At 47.8% G+C, this 20,720-nt stretch overlaps 1 protein-coding gene across 8 annotated transcripts in view; it reads left to right on the top strand.

Annotated features, from left to right (window-relative positions):
• Positions 1–20,720, top strand: part of LOC110512935 (homeodomain-interacting protein kinase 3) — a 94,376-nt gene that overhangs the window by 40,198 nt on the left and 33,458 nt on the right. For all 8 annotated transcript variants that reach the window (XM_090239200.1, XM_090239199.1, XM_090239204.1 and 5 more), the window contains exon 3: positions 13,799–13,922. In XM_090239200.1, the coding sequence (XP_090095326.1) occupies positions 13,799–13,922 (124 nt within the window). The remainder of the gene's footprint in view (positions 1–13,798; positions 13,923–20,720) is intronic.

Here is a 20,720-nt window from a genome sequence, read left to right as displayed (position 1 = left end):
GCTCGTCTCAGCAGGGGGAAAAGGGGTAGCGACTGACGCCAGATTTATGATATGGAATAGCACATAACTTAAGTGTTTCCCTGGGGATCTTCAAAGTCGTCCCATGCTGACTTGCACTAATGTAATTCAGAATTGATCCAGTAAAAGTCATGTCAGTAACTGAAACCAGGCCTTGAATACCAAGTGGACCTGTCACTTTATATGACTTGGACTTAACATTAACATAAGTGATCAGTGCAGTTCTGAGATCCCCTTTGCTTTACATTCTCAGAACTATTTAGAAATTCAGGTGGGCACTCCTTAGTTCCTTCTTATTGAGTTAAGTGTAAATCATTCTAAATTACAGGATTTTTCATTCTCTTCCTTTGCCATTCCAGAGTTTTTAGCACTACGGCGCTCCGTTTGAAATGTTTGTTTGTGGCGTGTGTGTCTCCACCCTCTAGCAGCTCTGGTCTCAGAGCCTGGTCTTCCATGGCGTGTGTGTCTCCACCCTCTAACAGCTCTGGTCTCAGAGCCTGGTCTTCCATGGCGTGTGTGTGTCCACCCTCTAGCAGCTCTGGCGTCAGAGCCTGGTCTTCCGTGGGATATTAGCGTAGCAGATGTTGGCGGTGAGGACCCCGTTCCTTTTCTGGGATCGTGGGACTCCTTCCCAAGCCCAAGGTCACCAAGAGGAGCTAACATCCTCCTGTGCTCTGTGGGATCCGGCCCTTTACCATGTTGGTGTTTTTACAGTCCCCACAGTCCTAGGCTTAATGATGCCTCTGCTTAGTGAGTGTCTCTCGGTGGGGAGGAGGGAGAGAGAGACTGGAAGGGAAGGGAAAAATAGTGACAAACTGTTTGGGAAAGTCTGAGATGGACGAAGGGAGGGGGGGAAGGGACGAAGGGAGGGGGGGAAGGGACGAAGGGAGGGGGGGAAGGGACGAAGGGTGGGGGGGAAGGGACGAAGGGTGGGGGGGAAGGGACGAAGGGAGGGGGGGAAGGGACGAAGGGTGGGGGGGAAGGGACGAAGGGTGGGGGGGAAGGGACGAAGGGTGGGGGGGAAGGGACGAAGGGAGGGGGGGAAGGGACGAAGGGAGGGGGGGAAGGGACGAAGGGAGGGGGGGAAGGGACGACGGGACTAGGGAGGAAAGGAACTAGGGAGGAAGGGAGGCCATGTCTGAGGTAGCAGAACAGGCCTCTGAACTCAGTGACCAGAAAAAGGGCTTATTTCATTGGCTACAGACACTGTGCACGAGGGAAAAGGCAAGAAATGCAGTACAAGCTTAAGGCTATTTGATAAAAACAAATAGGATCTTTTTGGTGTTATTACTCAGTGAAAAAGCTAAGGGAAACTGGCCGTTCCTTGGTTGCTGCAATCATGCACATTTGGCTCCCTATTTACAGTAGGAAGCAAACCAAACAAATCACCTCAAAGACAGAAGACTCCACTGCATGTTAATCTAAACATGCTTTCTGTTTGCACAGGAAGAATGTTATTTCTGACATATTTTGGAAACCAGTTTTGACAGTTTACAACATTTCGACCATAATAAATGGTCTTTGTCAGGTTACTCTCATGGCACTAGCCCCCACTGATGTCCTTAGCATGGCAAAGATGGGCAAATCCAGCTCATGAAGTTATACAAGCTTAGCCAGTAGCTACTGAATGTCTTTTACTTTGCGTGTGGACATTTATGAGAGCGATTGTGCCAATGAACAAAGTTGTGAGGCTTTTCTGAAGGAAGAGCAGCATGTTTACACTGAGCAGGGGGGAGAAGAACGGAGGGACAAAAAAATGGCAGCTGTACAGAACTCATCCAGAACTCATCAAGCACTCTTTGACTTCTAGCAGAAAGCCTTTCTAAGATATCTAGCCTAGGAACGGTGGGTTAACTGCCTTGTTCAGGGCCAAACGACAGATTTTCACCTTGTCAGCCCGGGGGCTCCAATCTTGCAACCTTACAGTTAACTAGTCCAACGCTCTAACCACCTGCCTCTCATTGCACTCCACGAGGAGACTGCCTGTTACGCAAATGCAGAAGCCAAGGTAAGTTGCTAGCTAGCATTAAACTTATCTTATAAAAAACAATCAATCATAATCACTAGTTATAACTACACATGGTTGATGATATTACTAGTTTATCTAGCGTGTCCTGCGTTGCATATAATCGATGCAACGCTGGGGGATGATTTAACAAAAGCGCATTTGCGAAAAAAGCACAATGGTTGGACTGTACCTAACCATAAACATCAATGCCTTTCTTAAAATCAATACACAGAAGTATATATTTTAAAACCTGCATATTTAGCTCAAAGAAATCCAGGTTAGCAGGCAATATTAACCAGGTGAAATTGTGTCACTTCTCTTGCGTTCATTGCACGCAGAGTCAGTGTATATGCAACAGTTTGGGCAGCCTGGCTCATTGCGAACTAATTTGCCAGAATTTTACATAATTATGACATAACATTGAAGGTTGTGCAATGTAACAGGAATATTTAGATTTAGGGATGCCAAATGTTAGATAAAATACCGAACGGTTCCGTATTTCACTTAAATAATAAACATTTTGTTTTCGAAATGATAGTTTCCGGATTCAACCATATTAATTACCAAAGACTCGTATTTCTGTGTGTTATTATGTTATAATTAAATCTATGATTTGATAGAGCAGTCTGACTGAGCGATGGTAGGCATCAGCAGGCTAGTAAGCATTCATTCAAACAGCACTTTTGTGCGTTTTGCCAGCAGCTCTTTGCAAGCACAGCGCTGTTTATGACTTCAAGCCTATCAGCCTAATGGCTGGTGTAACCAATGTGAAATGACTAGCTAGTTAGCTGGGTGTGCGCTAATAGCGTTTCAAACGTCACTCGCTCTGAGACTTGGAGTAGTTATTCCCCTTGCTCGACAAGGGCCGCGCCTTTTGTGGAGCGATGGGTAACGCTGCTTCGAGTGTGGCTGTTGTCGATGTGTTCCTGGTTCGAGCCCAGGTAGGGGCGAGGAGAGGGTTGGAAGCTATACCGTTACCCTGGCAATACTATAGTGCCTATAAGAACATCCAATAGTCAAAGGTATATGAAATACAAATGGTATAGAGAGAAATAGTCCTACAAATACTATATTAACTACAACCTAAAACTTCTTACCTTGGAATATTGAAGTCTCATGTTAAAAGGAACCACCAACTTTCATATGTTCTGAGCAAGGAACTCAAACGTTAGCTATTTTACATGGCACATATTGCACTTTTACTTCTCCTACAGTTTGTTTTTGCATTATTTAAACCAAATTGAACATGTTTCATTATTTATTTGAGGCTAAATTGATTTTTATTGATGTATTATATTAAGTTAAAATAAGTGTTGTAATTGTCATTATTACAAATAAATAAATAAAAATTGTCCTATTTAATCGGTATCAGCTTTTTTGGTCCTCCAATAATCTGTATCGGCGTTGAAAAATCATAATCGGTCGACCTCTAGTCTCAGTTGTTTAATCTTATGTTCATACAAATATTTACACATGTTAAGTTTGCTGAAAATAAATGCAGTTGACAGCGAGGACGTTTCTTTTTCTGCTGAGTTTGGAACTCTATGGACTCAGCAGCTCTCTTTCTCCCATTGTGCTATTTACAAACAAACACATGGCTGGTTCAACTGTCCTGGGGAATGACGCTAAGCTAATATCCTGGGGATTTTTCCAAATACCCTGGTGTACGGTATATCCGCTTCACCGACAAAGCCTATCTGGTGACATTACTCTTAGTCAGCTGCGCACCAGGCGGTACCTATACAATAGGATTCACTTAAATGATCTCCTTTTCCTTGTCTCCTAATAGACGATAGAGAGTAGCCTACCAGGTGGAGTAAATAAGCACTTTGACGTGTATGGAGAGGCCTCACTGAAGTATTCTGCCTTGCCATTGTCCTGCTAGACTATAGTCTAACCTCTGTTCTCCACAAAAAGACTAATCACAGACTTTAAATCTATGTGAGTTGAATCTGTTTTAGAATCATGCACCTCATGTGTGGAACATTGCAACCGTTTCGCCCTTTCTCCTCCTTATCTGAGAATATGTATAGCGCTCATTCACCAAGGATATCATCCATGTTCTGCCATCGAAATGACTATTTCCCATTTTGGAATGTTCTTATCCCTTCTCCTGTCTTCAGTGAGTGTAATCCATTTGCCAAGAAAATGCAATATGGTATTTAGCTAGCAGCAAGGCAGACGTTGAAACCTTAAGATGCAACGTGGGAAGTTTGAAAGGCTCTTTTGGAGATGTAACCCCCCCCCCCCCCCCCCCCCTGTGCAGACTGTAAAGGGGTTTTCTCTTCTATAGCACACAGTGTTCTGTTGGAAACCTCTGAACTGGCTGATATTTCTCACCTGGCTGACATCATCCATTCTTAGCCTGTTAGGAACACAGTAGTGTTGAGCAACGATACACCTGATACTCACCCTTCAATTCTCAGTATTTGCTGTTATGAAATGGCATGCTGAGATGTTTTCTCTGGCGAGGTCTGTCTAGTTTAAATGAAGTATGGGAAGCAGATGTGAGTACCTTGTTGGCTGCTTAAGTTAAGAAGTCCTCCCATGTCTTTTTCTGTTATGGTTTTTGAACTGCCTAATTTGGTCTTCAACCACTGTCCAATCAAATAATGTCCCTAGCACCTGGTTATTTGTCTAGAAAGTTGTGGATGGATAATCTTTATGTAATAACCCTCATGTTTGACTTCAAGTGATCCGCTCCCCTCCCGATCTAGGGTAAATCCAAACAGCTTGATGAACCGCCCAGTATTTTCCAAAGGAAAGATCTCCATCCCAAAAACGTACTCTGGAATAATATTGTGAAAGTAAATGTTTCAGTCTGTCAGTTCATTTCTAGTCAGGTTTCAGTACTCCTCCTGCGCTAAACATAACTCCAGAGGTCACCCATCAACTTGCGCTAATGTTGGAGAAAGAGCTTGAACCCCTCTCTCTGTTCTCAAAGTGACTCTGCCTTGGCTGTCCAGGCCCACTGCTGCGTGTCATCATTAAGCCCAGTATGACGTCTCTGCCAGTTTGTTCTGCCACAGGTGTCGACAGTCTCTGCACGTTCTTCTTCTGAAATGTGCCACAAGTTCCACCCTGCCCTGTCTACTTTAATTGGCTATATACTGGGACATAATGAGCAGCAGGAAGTGGTGGAGCTGTGTCTGGGCGGATGGAGAGAGAGGCGATTAGGTCATAGTTTTGATGTGTCTTAGGTGCCAGCCGGACGGTTAACGCCATTAGGGATCCATTAGGGATGGGAGTCGGAGAGGGTGGTGATGGTGGTACTGAAGGCTGCTGGGTGCTGGGCTGTATTCAGAAGCACCACTGTACATATGTGTTTCAGCCTTCAGGCATATAACAATTACAGGACCGCAAAAGTCACCATGTTGTCTATCTTTCAGTCAACTCATTAGGCTTAAGTCGTACTGAATCTAAATGTTTAATGTCTGCTTTCGAGGCCCTGAGTCATGCTGGAGGATTTGTCCCATTCTGGGTGGATTTTCTGTCTGATCTCTGATGTGACTGACCTCATCTGTTTCTTTAGCAAAATGCCAGTTGTTGAGCAATATGCTCTTCAGTGACTCAATACCACCTTTCTGTGATGGCCCACCTGACACCCAAACACACAGTACCCCTGTACCCCTCACCCAAACAGGTGAGCAGCACCCCAGGGTTGTGTGTTAATGTTGTCACGGTACCAATATCACGATACTACGATACCAGATTTTCCATGACAAAAAGGAAAACCCAAAGCAGACTAAAGTCTATGGTCCTCTAATAACCTACTTCAGGTTCAATATAGTGTGCTACAGCTTGGAAATAAACATGGGATTCTACGTGACATCATCAGGCTGTTTGTCTCCAACATTAGGACTGTTTTATTTCCTTGTTACCGTACCTCTGAGTACCGCCGTACTGACATTGTGACAACCCTAGTGTGTGTGTGTCCTCAGGGGGCCCTGTGTGTCTCCTATGGATCCTGTACATGTGAGTGTGTGTGATCACGGGGCCTCTGCTTGGCTTGCGTCCCCTGGGCTTCGCACGTCACAACCTCAGGATAGAAAATAGATTTGGTTTCACTGGAGACCGGCTGCTAGGGTTGCGTCAATCAGGAAAGTGCATCGTCGCCATGACAACGACCACTCATCCACCCCATGCTGGATCTGAGTGTCTCTCCTCTGTTTTGAAACCGTTCATATCTGTCCCTTTATCCTTCTTCCTCACTTGTTGCTCACCAGCGCTCCACCGTTCTGTCTGTTATACGTGGTGCCATGTGGATCAGCCTCCTCCTTTATCCCTGTAAGATGTGTTAGTCATTCACCTGGCTCTTTCTTCTGGAGTCTTCTCTTGTTTTCTCTTATAAACACCGTACCTTTTGGTCCTGCCATTTTAACTTCTGCTCCTGTGAGCTTCTCCCCTCTCAACCTCTGTACCACACCACTGAGTGGTGAAAGGGCTTTTAGTGCTGCCGTCATTATTGAGCCTGGCTAGCAGTGTAATAGTAATTACAGCCCTGAGTGTATGATTAGTGGAACAGCCCCGTGGTAATCAAAAAGATGTGTCATACAGTGGGGAGAAAACACCGGCCAGTTTGACTGTTCCAGTACCCCTCCCTCCCTCCCTCCCCCTACACCACCAAGGTGTTAACGTAGGCAGAATGTATTTTAACTCTTGGATAAGAATAGTTCCTCTGCCAAGGCCAGAGTGATGGGCTGGGTTACATCACACTGAGATCAGTGTTTCCCCTACATCGGTCCCCCCCCCCTAGGCAGGGTGCAAAGTCCCCCAAAGCTACACCTAAGGCCACAAACAAACTCCGCAACATTCATTTCAAACTAATTTGGTTTTATGTTTGGGGGAAGAGAGAGGGGAAACACCTATGTAATTGTAGGAGAAGTGCTGTGTTGAAGCCTGCTGATTTGTCTCATTTCTGGACATGTAGCCTGTGTCGCGCTGTCACTACTACTGACAGACAGTATGAATCAATCACAGATATCTAAGGTGGAGGCAAAAGGAGTGTCAGGCAGGACAGCTGGAAGGCAAACATCAAGCCAGTTGAACTGTACTGACTGGATTCAGTCTTCCACTGGCCTCTCTGTCTGTCTGTCTATTCAGTCTTCCACTGGCCTCTCTGTCTGTCTATTCAGTCTTCCACTGGCCTCTGTCTGTCTATTCAGTCTTCCACTGGCCTCTGTCTGTCTGTCTATTCAGTCTTCCACTGGCTCTCTGTCTGTCTGTCTATTCAGTCTTCCACTGGCTCTCTGTCTGTCTGTCTGTCTATTCAGTCTTCCACTGGCCTGTCTGTCTGTCCAATCGTCCACTGGCCTCTCGCTCGCTCTCGCTCTCTCTCTCTCGCTCTCTCTCTCTCGCTCGCTCTCGCTCGCTCGCTCTCTCTCGCTCTCTCTCGCTCTCTCTCGCTCTCTCTCGCTCTCTCTCGCTCTCTCTCGCTCTCTCTCGCTCTCTCTCGCTCTCTCTCGCTCTCTCTCGCTCTCTCTCGCTCTCTCTCGCTCTCTCTCGCTCTCTCTCGCTCTCTCTCGCTCTCTCTCGCTCGCTCTCGCTCGCTCTCGCTCGCTCTCGCTCGCTCTCGCTCGCTCTCGCTCGCTCGCTCTCGCTCTCTCTCTCTCGCTCTCTCTCGCTCGCTCTCTCTCTCGCTCGCTCTCGCTCTCTCTCTCTCTCGCTCTCTCTCTCTCGCTCGCTCTCGCTCTCTCTCGCTCTCTCTCGCTCTCTCTCGCTCTCTCTCGCTCTCTCGCTCTCGCTCTCCCACTGGCCTCTCTCTCTCTCTCTCAATTCAATTCAAGGGCTTTATTGGCATGGGAAACATGTGTTAACATTGCCAAAGCAAGTGAGGTAGATAATATATAAAGTGAATATATAAAGTGAAATAAACAATAACAATTAACAGTGAACATTACACATAGAGAAGTTTGAAAACAATAAAGACATTACAAATGTCATATATATATATATATAAACTGTACTGACTGGATTCAGTCTTCCACTGGCCTCTCTGTCTGTCTGTCTATTCAGTCTTCCACTGGCCTCTCTGTCTGTCTGTCTATTCAGTCTTCCACTGGCCTCTCTGTCTGTCTATTCAGTCTTCCACTGGCCTCTCTGTCTGTCTATTCAGTCTTCCACTGGCTCTCTGTCTGTCTGTCTATTCAGTCTTCCACTGGCCTCTCTCTGTGTCTATTCAGTCTTCCACTGGCCTCTCTGTCTGTCTGTCTATTCAGTCTTCCACTGGCCTCTCTGTCTGTCTGTCTATTCAGTCTTCCACTGGCCTCTCTGTCTGTCTATTCAGTCTTCCACTGGCCTCTCTGTCTGTCTATTCAGTCTTCCACTGGCTCTCTGTCTGTCTGTCTATTCAGTCTTCCACTGGCCTCTCTCTGTGTCTATTCAGTCTTCCACTGGCCTCTCTGTCTGTCTGTCTATTCAGTCTTCCACTGGCCTCTCTCTGTGTCTATTCAGTCTTCCACTGGCCTCTCTGTCTGTCTGTCTATTCAGTCTTCCACTGGCCTCTCTGTCTGTCTGTCTATTCAGTCTTCCACTGGCTCTCTGTCTGTCTATTCAGTCTTCCACTGGCTCTGTCTGTCTGTCTATTCAGTCTTCCACTGGCCTCTCTGTCTGTCTGTCCAATCGTCCACTGGCCTCTCTCGCTCTCTCTCGCTCTCTCTCTCTCGCTCTCTCTCTCGCTCTCTCTCTCGCTCTCTCTCGCTCTATATATATATATATATATATATATATATATATATATATATATATATATGACATTTGTAATGTCTTTATTGTTTTCAAACTTCTGTATGTGTAATGTTCACTGTTAACTTTTATTGTTTATTTCACTTTATATATTCACTTTATATATTATCTACCTCACTTGCTTTGGCAATGTTAACACATATATATATATATATATAATGTCTATTCAGTCTTCCACTGGTCTCTCTCTCTCTCTCTCTCTCTCTCTCTCTGTCTCTCTGTCTCTCTCTCTCTCTGTCTCTCTGTCTCTCTGTCTCTCTGTCTCTCTGTCTCTCTGTCTCTCTGTCTCTCTGTCTCTCTGTCTCTGTCTCTGTCTCTGTCTCTGTCTCTGTCTCTGTCTGTGTGTGTGTGTATTCAGTCTTCCACTGGCCTCTGGCTGTATTTGTCTTTCTGTTGAGTCTCCTCTCAGCCTCCTAGGGAGAGCCTGGGTCTTATTAACAGGCAGTGGCCTTTGCCCCTCACCTGCAGTTGTTATAACAATGTGGTTAAAACGGACTAAAACTGTTAGCAGGTCATAGTTGGGACACCCGCCACCGTCACTTACAGCTCGATGACCTACGGCTTTAAAGATTTTACAGACTAGCCACGCTACCTTTTCTGCTAGATGCGATTAGATAAGCCTAATAGAAAAAGCTCAGGATTGCCCTAGTCTGGTTTGCCAGCTGTGGAGAACTGTAAGCCAGGGGAGCGATGCTAGGCTGGCCCTTCAATCCCTCACTCATCAGTTATATAGATTATCTTAATCCTATCATGGAACTGTAACAGCAATGTTTGTGATAGCTGTATTGTTACGGTAATGTTTGTGATAGCTGTACTGTTACCGTACTGTTTATGATAGCTGTACTGTTACCGTAATGTTTGTGATAGCTGTACTGTTACCGTAATGTTTGTGATAGCTGTATTGTTACCGTAATGTTTGTGGAAGCTGTACTGTTACCGTAATGTTTGTGGAAGCTGTACTGTTACCGTAATGTTTGTGATAGCTGTATTGTTACCGTAATGTTTGTGGAAGCTGTACTGTTACCGTAATGTTTGTGATAGCTGTACTGCAACAGTAAAACTAATTGTCAAAGACTTCAGCCACCCAAGTCTTCAACTGTTCTCTCTTCTACCGGAGCGCCAAGTCTGGGACCAAAAGCCTCCTGAACAGCTTCTACACTAACTGCTTAACAGTTAATCAAATGGCTGCCCGGACTATTTACATTGTTTTGTTGCACATACATTCTTGCACTGGCTCTATGTACGCTCACTGGACTCTACCCACACACTCACACATACTAGACTGACACATACACATTCAGTACCAGTCAAAAGTTTGGACACAGCTACTCATTCCAGGGTTTTTCTTTATTTTTTACTATTTTCTACCTTGTAAAATAATAGTGAAGACATCAAAACTATGTGCAAAGCTGTCATCAAGGCAAAGGGTGGCTACTTTGAAAATATAAAATATATTTGGATTTGTTTAACACTTTTTGGTTACTACATGATTCAGTATGTTATTTCATAGTTTTCATGTCTTCGCTATTATTCGACAATGTATAAAATAGTAAAATAAAGAAAATCCCTGGAATGAGTAGGTGTCCAAACTGTTGACTGGTACTGTATTTCTGAATAGGCTAACTGACATAATAAATACTTGTTCCCAGACCACCACAAGCACCCAATCCCGTGTTTGAGGTTTGTTTAGTTCCCCCTTACCAACATACTCCTGACAGCATAGGGTGTTTTAAACATACGGAGCACCATTCGTCTCCCGTAGATATTCAAGCTTGACCAAATATACCTGTTAAAACATTGGCCTTGGGTTTATCAAGCTGCCATTTTCTATGGGCCTGTGTATAGACACTGGTGGCATCTGACATTGTCAACAGAGCACAAGCTGGGTCAGGCATTCGTAGAGGGTCCGCTCAAGTGCCCAGAGAAATGCCCCTATCAGAATCACAGGAATCCTAAAGGAGGAACATGGGGCTTGTCTGTATACTGCAGCGTGTATTTATCTGCAACTAATAATAGTTATCATCTTTGAGTTATAATAACTCAACAGAACTTAATGAAAACGTCATGCTATGGAGTTAGGTTTGACTATTTGGTTCCTGTAGTGGTATGTAGGCTATTGCTAAATGACTGTAAACTTGTGACAATTTATATTGTTATTTTGTTTTCTTACACATGTCATCCCAGTTGGTTAAAATGTCATTAGAATCTTTTTACAACCAGAAATGGTTGCGACAATGTCATTTCAACTGGTTTTTCCCACTGGGATTTGTCTTGTTTTGGAGCAATTAGGCTGTGTTTACACAGGCAGCCCAATTCTAATATTTTGTCAATTTATTGACAAAAGATCTGATTGGTCAAGAAACCAATTAGTGGAAAAATGTAAGAATTGGGCTGCCTGTGTAAACACAGCCTCAGGCCAGGCTATGAGGTAGCTGGTCCTAGCAGTGTGGTCATGTCCCAGTAAGGTTTCTAGTCCTAGTATGTTCCAAGGAGCTGTCAGTCTGTTTTACCCAGATCAGCTCTGACTTGGCTGCGTCATTGCTAGCCTGGCGATGTGTGACAGCGCATTAGGCCTACTGTTTAATGGAATCATCACCATGGAGTTACCCAGGGTTACCGTGAGCCAGCACTTAGTGACGCTGTAGATGTACAGTACTTCCTGGTTGTCCTTATCCAGCTCACACCCTGACCTAATAAATTACTGGCAGAGGCTGGTGGTTCTCCAATAAGATTCCCCTGTGAGATATCAACCATAGCTTCGCCACACAATCCTAGCTACATTGACTAGAAGCAGGGAAAAGGCAAAACTGGCTTTAGCTCAGTGTCTAGTGGAAAACTTCCTCCTACTCTGGCTGGTGGCACCAAGCTGGCTCCTGATATGATGATAATGGCGCCAACAGATGGTCGCCTCGCTTCAGGTCCTTAGAAAACTATGCAGTTATTATTTAATTTTTTTATGTATTCTTACATTGTTAGCCCAGAAAATATCAAGTGTTATTACATATGGCCGGGAAAAACTGTTGGATATAAAAGTAATACCAGGAATACGACTTTCCCGAAGCGGATTCCTTGTTCAGAACTCCACCCTGGACATGCGATCTTATCCCAGAGGCCGACCCAAAACAACGTGGTCGCCGCAGGAGTGTCAGACGGAGCGGCATACTGGTCAGACTCAGAAGGCGAGCACACCATCCACCACTTCCAAGCATATTACTCGCCAATGTCCAATCTCTAGACAACAAGGTGGATGAAATTAGGGCACGAGTTGCCTTCCAAAGAGACATCAGAGATTGTAACATTCTCTGTTTCACGGAAACATGGCTCACTCGGGATACGTTGTCAGAGTTGGTACAGCTACCCGGTTTCTTCACGCGTTGCGCCGACAAACAAACATCTCTCTGGTAAAAAGGACCTCAAGTCCCTTTGCTCACCTGACCTAGAATTACTTACCATCTAATGCCGACTTCCAAGATAATTCTCTTCGATTATAGTCACAGCCGTGAATATCCCCCCCAAGCAGATACCTCGTCGGCCCTGAAAGAACTTCACTGGACTCTATGTAAACTGGAAACCATACATCCTGAGGCTGCATTTATTGTAGCTGGGGATTTTAACAAAGCTAACCTAAGATCAATACTCCCTAAATTCTATCAGCATATCGAATGCCCGACACGTGCTGGCAGAATTCTGTATCATTACTACTCGAACTTCCGTGATGCATATAAAGCCCTCCAGCACCCGTCCTTTGGCAAATCTGATCATGAATACGTTTTGTTGCTCCCAGCCTATTGACAGAAACTAAACGAGGAAACGCCCGTGCTCAGGTCAATACAACGCTGGTCTGACCAATCGGATTCCACTCTTCAAGATTTGCTTTCCATCACGTGGACTGGGATATGTTCCGGATAGCCTCAGACAACAACATCGATGTATACGCTGACTCGGTGACCGAGTTTATTAGAAATTGCATCGGAGATGTCGTACCCGCTGTGACTATTAAAACCTTCCCTAATCAGAAACCGTGGATTAATGGCAGCATTCGCGCAAAACAAAGCACGAACCACCGCTTTTAATCATGGCAAGGCGACCGGAAACATGACCGAATACAAACAGTGTAGCTATTCCCTCCGCAAGGCAATCAAACAAGCAAAGCGTCAGTATAGAGACAAAGTAGAGTCGCGGCTCAAACACGAGACGTATGTGGCAGGGTCCACAGCCAATCACAGATTACAAAAAGAAAACCAGCCTCGTCGTGGACGTCGACATCTTGCTCCTAGACAAACCACCCGAGCCACTGCCTGTTCACCCCACTATCATCCAGAAAGCGAGGTCAGTACAGGTGCATCAAAGCTGGGACCGAGAGACTGAAAAACAGCTTCTATCTCAAGGCCATCAGACTGTTAAACAGCCACCACTAACATAGAGAGGCTGCTGCCAACATACAGACTCACATTTCTGGCCACTCAAATTAAATGGACTTAATTAAGGTATCACTAGTCACTTTAAATAACCCCACTTTAACAATATTTACATACCCTATATTACTCATCTTATATGTATATACTGTATTCTATACCATCTACTGCATCTTGCCTATGCCGCAGGCCATCGCTCATCCATATATTTACATGTACATATTCTATTAATCTCTTTACATTTGTCTAATTGTGTGTAGAAGGTAGTTAAGGTGAATTTGTTAGATATTACTGCATAGTCGGAACTAGAAGCACCAGCATTTTGCTACACTCGCGTTAACATCTGCTAACCATGTTTATGTGCCAATAATAATTTATTTGATCAGTATTGGTACATGGGTCAGTTGGCAAGGTGACACACACGAGACTGCTGTATTTTAGCTTTGGCGTCTTGTGTTTCTGCCGTCTCAGCTTTATCATGATACGACTGACTAGAAATTATGCTTGAAGGCATGTTTGGACTCGATCCCTTTCTCAAATAGTCAGTTCAAACTGGGTTATGTGGAGTCAGTGTATGAGTGTAGCTAACCACTTTGTGTTTCTCTCCTTCCAGGGCTCCAGAGATCATCCTGGGCCTGCCCTTCTGTGAAGCTATCGACATGTGGTCCCTGGGCTGTGTGATCGCTGAGCTCTTCCTGGGCTGGCCCCTCTACCCAGGGGCCCTGGAGTACGACCAGGTAATGAAGTGTATTGTTACATTACTGTACACCCTCCTCTGAGGCTCACTGGTCCAGATCTTAAGAACTGTAGACCTCCTCCCTCGTCTTCTTTTTCCTCCTGCTATTCCCTTCACATCTTCTCATTCGCTCCTCCTTGAAGTTCCTTTATCTCCTCCATCTCCTTGAAGTTCCTTTATCTCCTCCTTCTCCTTGAAGTTCCTTTATCTCCTCCTTCTCCTTGAAGTTCCTTTATCTCCTCCTTCTCCTTGAAGTTCCTTTATCTCCTCCTTCTCCTTGAAGTTCCTTTATCTCCTCCTTCTCCTTGAAGTTCCTTTATCTCCTCCTTCTCCTTGAAGTTCCTTTATCTCCTCCTTCTCCTTGAAGTTCCTTTATCTCCTCCCCCCTTTTTCTTCCCACTCGCTCACGCACTCTCTTTTTAGTCTGCTGTCCTCCTCCATCTCCTCCCGTCTAATTTCCTCTGGCATCTGTTCTCCTCTCTAGCTGAGTGAAGTCTGTCTAGCCCCTCCTACTGTACTCTAACAGTGTGCGTTGATGCTATGAGGTGATTGCTTGTATTAGGACATGGACTCAGACCTCCCACTCCTCCGTAGCCCTGTTATTAACGCTTTACTCCTGCTGGGTTCTCAGGATGATCGGGCTGAATCCTGCAGTGACCTGTGGAGAAGGGAGGGGGAGGCACTGGAAATGAGGAATGGAAGGGAGAGGGGAGGAGAAGGAGATAAAGGATAATATACTGTACTGGGACTGCTTGAGGCAGCAGGGGTGGAAAGGAGGGGGAGATTTAGAAAGGGAGAGCGAGTTTGGAAGAGGAAATATTGATGAAGAAATAAATGAACATAGTGTGTGGGAATGAATTGAGAGGGTAGAGAGGAGTGAGAGACGGAGGAGGGGAGTGACAGGCAGCGACAGGCCTAGATTAGTGCCGTATTTCCTGGCCACCTCCGGCGGGGGAGGGCTCCCCTGTGGATGTGCCAGTGGCAGGGCGGAGGTGTGGATGGTCTCTCCCAATGACTGATGGCATAGCAGGCTGGAGGTGATGGATCCCCCCAGCGGAGCCCTGAACAGCAGCTGCCCAGAGTTAAATGAATCTGGGGCTTACGTTGAACGGCTTTCCCCCCACCCTGGAGACCCATCCACAGCAAGCCTTTCAGTCCAGCCCCAACCTTTCCTATACATTACCCTGCAGTACACCCCCTAAGCTCCCTCTGCAGACGGACTGTGTCCTCGCCAAAGTATTTTTACTTCCAGCATCATTTTTCACGCTTTACGCTCCGGCCCAGAGGCAGGAGGGATAACTCAACACCTCCCGAAGAGATTTGACTTGAGCACGGCAGCACTAAATGTAATTCATCTGTTTTTATAGGGGCAGATCACAATGTCCCAAAGCCGCATTACACATACAGAACCTTGGTGGAGCCGCCTCTGAGGGAGTGAACCAACACCAGGCCTGACCGCTGGTGCCAGAGGCCTGACCGCTGGTGCCAGAGGCCTGACCGCTGGTGCCAGAGGCCTGACCGCTGGTGCCAGAGGCCTGACCGCTGGTGCCAGAGGCCTGACCGCTGGTGCCAGAGGCCTGACCGCTGGTGCCAGAGGCCTGACCGCTGGTGCCAGAGGCCTGACCGCTGGTGCCAGAGGCCTGACCGCTGGTGCCAGAGGCCTGACCGCTGGTGCCAGAGGCCTGACCGCTGGTGCCTGAGGCCTGACCGCTGGTGCCTGACCGCTGGTGCCTGACCGCTGGTGCCTGACCGCTGGTGCCTGACCGCTGGTGCCTGACCGCTGGTGCCTGACCGCTGGTGCCAGAGGCCTGACCGCTGGTGCCAGAGGCCTGACCGCTGGTGCCAGAGGCCTGACCGCTGGTGCCAGAGGCCTGACCGCTGGTGCCAGAGGCCTGACCTCTGGTGCCAGAGGCCTGACCTCTGGTGCCAGAGGCCTGACCTCTGGTGCCAGAGGCCTGACCTCTGGTGCCAGAGGCCTGACCTCTGGTGCCAGAGGCCTGACCTCTGGTGCCAGAGGCCTGACCGCTGGTGCCAGAGGCCTGACCGCTGGTGCCAGAGGCCTGACCGCTGGTGCCAGAGGCCTGACCGCTGGTGCCAGAGGCCTGACCGCTGGTGCCAGAGGCCTGACCGCTGGTGCCAGAGGCCTGACCGCTGGTGCCAGAGGCCTGACCGCTGGTGCCAGAGGCCTGACCGCTGGTGCCAGAGGCCTGGCGGAAAGCCTCTCAAAGAGATTAGAGGAAAGAAGGAGATACGGAGTGTGAAGCCAAGGAACAGGGAGGAGATGCGGAGTGTGAAGCCAAGGAGCAGGGAGGAGATGCGGAGTGTGAAGCCAAGGAACAGGGAGGAGATGCGGAGTGTGAAGCCAAGGAGCAGGGAGGAGATGCGGAGTGTGAAACCAAGGAGCAGGGAGGAGATGCGGAGTGTGAAGCCAAGGAACAGGGAGGAGATGCGGAGTGTGAAGCCAAGGAGCAGGGAGGAGATGCGGAGTGTGAAGCCAAGGAACAGGGAGGAGATGCGGAGTGTGAAGCCAAGGAACAGGGAGGAGATGCGGAGTGTGAAGCCAAGGAGCAGGGAGGAGATGCGGAGTGTGAAGCCAAGGAACAGGGAGGAGATACACAGAAAAATGATAGATAAAGGGAGAGCACTAAATAAGAGAGGATTGAAAAAGGGGATTCATGGTGGGAGTAGTTGGGTCTGATTATAGAGTTCTTATTAGAGTTCTTCATCGTTGTAGCACTATACCACTATGTTACTAACGCCACTGACCTACCGCTGTTACTACCGCCACTGACCTACCGCTGTTACTACCGCCACTGACCTACCGCTGTTACTACCGCCACTGACCTACCGCTGTTACGAACGCCACTGACCTACCGCTGTTACGAACGCCACTGACCAACCGCTGTTACTACCGCCACTGACCTACCGCTGTTACGAACGCCACTGACCTACCGCTGTTACTACCGCCACTGACCTACCGCTGTTACTACCGCCACTGACCTACCGCTGTTACGAACGCCACTGACCTACCGCTGTTACTACCGCCACTGACCTAACGAGGTTACGAACGCCACTGACCTACCGCTGTTACTACCGCCACTGACCTACCACTGTTACTACCGCCACTGACCTACCACTGTTACTACCGCCACTGACCTACCGCTGTTACTACCGCCACTGACCTACCGCTGTTACTACCGCCACTGACCTACCGCTGTTACTGACGCCACTGACCTACCACTGTTACTGACGCCACTGACCTACCGCTGTTACGAACGCCACTGACCTACCGCTGTTACTGACGCCACTGACCTACCGCTGTTACTGACGCCACTGACCAACCGCTTTTACTCCCGCCACTGACCTACCGCTGTTACTACCGCCACTGACCTAACGCTGTTACTACCGCCACTGACCTACCTCTGTTAATGTCTCCACTGCCCTACCACTGTTACTGACGCAACTGACCTACCGCTACGGTACTACCGCCACTGTCCTACCTCTGTTAATGTCTCCACTGCCCTACCACTGTTACTGACGCCACTGACCTACCGCTACGGTACTACCGCCACTGTCCTACCTCTGTTACTGACTCCACTGCCCTACCACTGTTACTACCGCCACTGACCTACCGCTGTTACTACCGCCACTGACCTACCGCTGTTACTACCGCCACTGACCTACCGCTGTTACTACCGCCACTGACCTACCGCTGTTACTATCGCCACTGACCTACCGCTGTTACTGACGCCACTGACCTACCACTGTTACTGACGCCACTGACCTACCACTGTTACTACCGCCACTGACCTACCGCTGTTACGAACGCCACTGACCTACCGCTGTTACTGACGCCACTGACCTACCACTGTTACTGACGCCACTGACCTACCACTGTTACTACCGTCACTGACCTACCGCTGTTACTGACGCCACTGACCTACCACTGTTACTGACGCCACTGACCTACCGCTGTTACTACCGTCACTGACCTACCGCTGTTACTACCGTCACTGACCTACCGCTGTTACTGACGCCACTGACCTACCACTGTTACTGACGCCACTGACCTACCACTGTTACTACCGTCACTGACCTACCGCTGTTACGAACTCCACTGACCTACCGCTGTTACTGACGCCACTGACCTACCACTGTTACTGACGCCACTGACCTACCACTGTTACTACCGTCACTGACCTACCGCTACGGTACTACCGCCACTGACCTACCGCTACGGTGCTAACGCCACTGACCTACCGCTGTTACTACCGTCACTTACCTACCGCTACGGTACTACCGCCACTGACCTACCGCTACGGTGCTAACGCCACTGACCTACCGCTGTTACTACCGTCACTGACCTACAGTCTCTCTCTCTCTGGCCAGCTATCTTCTAGTGTACGCCCCTCTGTCAGTTATCATGCCCATGCCCTGTGGGCATTCACATGGACATTAACAGGTGTACTTTAATCCATGCCCTTTGACACAACCCCCCCCCCCCCCCTCCCCCTCCCAGGGTGTAGGGTGTCACCATGGGCCCCGGGGGCCAGAAGGGGCTGCCGTCACCCCTCACTCCCAGCATGGGGTCTAGTTCCATCCCACACAGCAGAATGTATTTATAACCCTCCTCCTCGCCTCTTCCTCCTCCTCCTCTCACCTCTCACCTCTCTTTCAACATTTGGGCAATGTTTCAACAACCGTGATATATATGGCGCTAAAGGATAGGGCCCTGGTAGTGTCCCCAATCAGCTCCCTCTTTCTCTCTCTACCTCTTTCTCTCTCTCCCTCTTTCTCTCTCTCCCTCTTTCTCTCTCTACCTATTTCTCTCTTTCTCTCTCTACCTCTTTCTCTCTCTCTACCCCTCTCTCTCTCTTTCTCTCTCTACCTCTCTCTACCTCTTTATCTCTCTCCCTCTTTCTCTCTCTCCCTCTCTCCCTCTTTCTCTCTCTCCCTCTTTCTCTCTCTCCCCCTTTCTCTCTACCCCTTTCTCTCTCTACCTCTCTACCTCTTTCTCTCTCCCTCTTTCTCTCTCTCCCTCTTTCTCTCTCTCTACCCCTCTCTCTCTTTCTCTCTCTACCTCTCTCTCCCTCTTTCTCTCTCTCCCTCTTTCTCTCTCTACCTATTTCTCTCTCTACCTCTCTCTACCCCTCTCTCTTTCTCTCTCTCTCTTTCTCTATCTACCTCTCTCTCTCTACCTCTCTCTCTCTATCTCTCTCTCCCTCTCTTTCCCTCTTTCTCTTTCTACCTCTCTCTCTGTCTGTGTGTTGTACTGCAGGGATGGTTTTGTATGGTGGGTTGTTTTCATCCTAGGAAGGCTGCAGTGAAACACCTTCCAGGAAAATAAGTTTTTCCCTTCAGAGAGGAATTCTTCTCACTCGCACGTAGACATGCACTCGCACGTACACATGCACTCGCACGTACACATGCACTCGCACGTACACACGCACTCGCACGTACACATGCACTCGCACGTACACATGCACTCGCACGTACACATGCACTCGCACGTACACATGCACGTACACACGCACTCGCACGTAGACACGCACTCGCACGTAGACACGCACTCGCACGTAGACACGCACTCGCACGTAGACACGCACTCGCACGTAGACACGCACTCGCACGTAGACACGCACTCGCACGTAGACACGCACTCGCACGTAGACACGCACTCGCACGTACACACGCACTCGCACGTACCCATGCACTCGCATGCACATGCAGTCTCGCACGCACTCGCATACGCACGCACTCATATACACACACATGCACTCACATTCAGTCGTGGCCAAAAGTTTTGAGAATGACACAAATATTAATTTTCACAAAAGTCTGCTGCCTCAGTTTGTATGATGGCAATTTGCATATCCTCCAGAATGTTATGAAGAGTGATCAGATGAATTGCAATTAATTGCAAAGTTCCTCTTTGCCATGCAAAGGAACTGAATCCCAAAGAAACATTTCCACTGCATTTCAGCACTGCCACAAAAGGACCAGCTGACATCATGTCAGTGATTCTCTCGTTAACACAGGTGTGAGTGTTGACGAGGACAAGGCTGGAGATTACTCTGTCATGCTGATTGTGTTCGAATAACAGACTGGAAGCTTCAAAAGGAGGGTGGTGTTTGGAATCATTGTTCTTCCTCTGTCAACCATGGTTACTTGCAAGGAAACACGTGCCGTCATCATTGCTTTGCACAAAAAGGGCTTCACAGGCAAGGTTATTGCTGCCAGTAAGTTTGCACCTAAATCAACCATTTATCACTTCATCAAGAACTAAAAGGAGAACTGTTCAATTGTTGTGAAGAAGGCTTCAGGGCGCATAAGAAAGTCCAGCAAGCGCCAGGACCGTCTCCTAAAGTTGATTCAGCTACGGGATCGGGGCACCACCAGTACAGAGCTTGCTCAGCAATGGCAGCACGCAGGTGTGAGTGCATCTGCACGCACAGTGAGGCAAAGACTTTTGGAGGATGGCCTGGTGTCAAGAAGGGCAGCAAAGAAGCCACTTCTCTTAAAAAAAACCATCAGGGTACAGACTGATATTCTGCAAAAGGTACAGGGATTAGACTGCTGAGGACTGGGGTAAAGTCATTTTCTCTGAATCCCCTTTCCGATTGTTTGGGGCATCTGGAAAAAAGCTTGTCCGGAGAAGACAAGGTGAGCGCTACCATCAGTCCTGTGTCATGCCAACAGTAAAGCATCCTGAGACCGTTCATGTGTGGGGTTGCTTCTCAGCCAAGGGAGTGGGCTCACTCACAATTTTGCCCAAGAACACAGCCATGAATAAAGAATG

This window comes from Oncorhynchus mykiss, chromosome 6 (assembly GCF_057628025.1).
Source record: "Oncorhynchus mykiss isolate SJ-2025 chromosome 6, ASM5762802v1, whole genome shotgun sequence".
Classification (NCBI taxonomy): domain Eukaryota; kingdom Metazoa; phylum Chordata; class Actinopteri; order Salmoniformes; family Salmonidae; genus Oncorhynchus; species Oncorhynchus mykiss.
The sequence above is the reverse complement of the archived record's forward strand: the minus strand, read 5'-3'. Positions and strand labels throughout refer to the sequence as shown.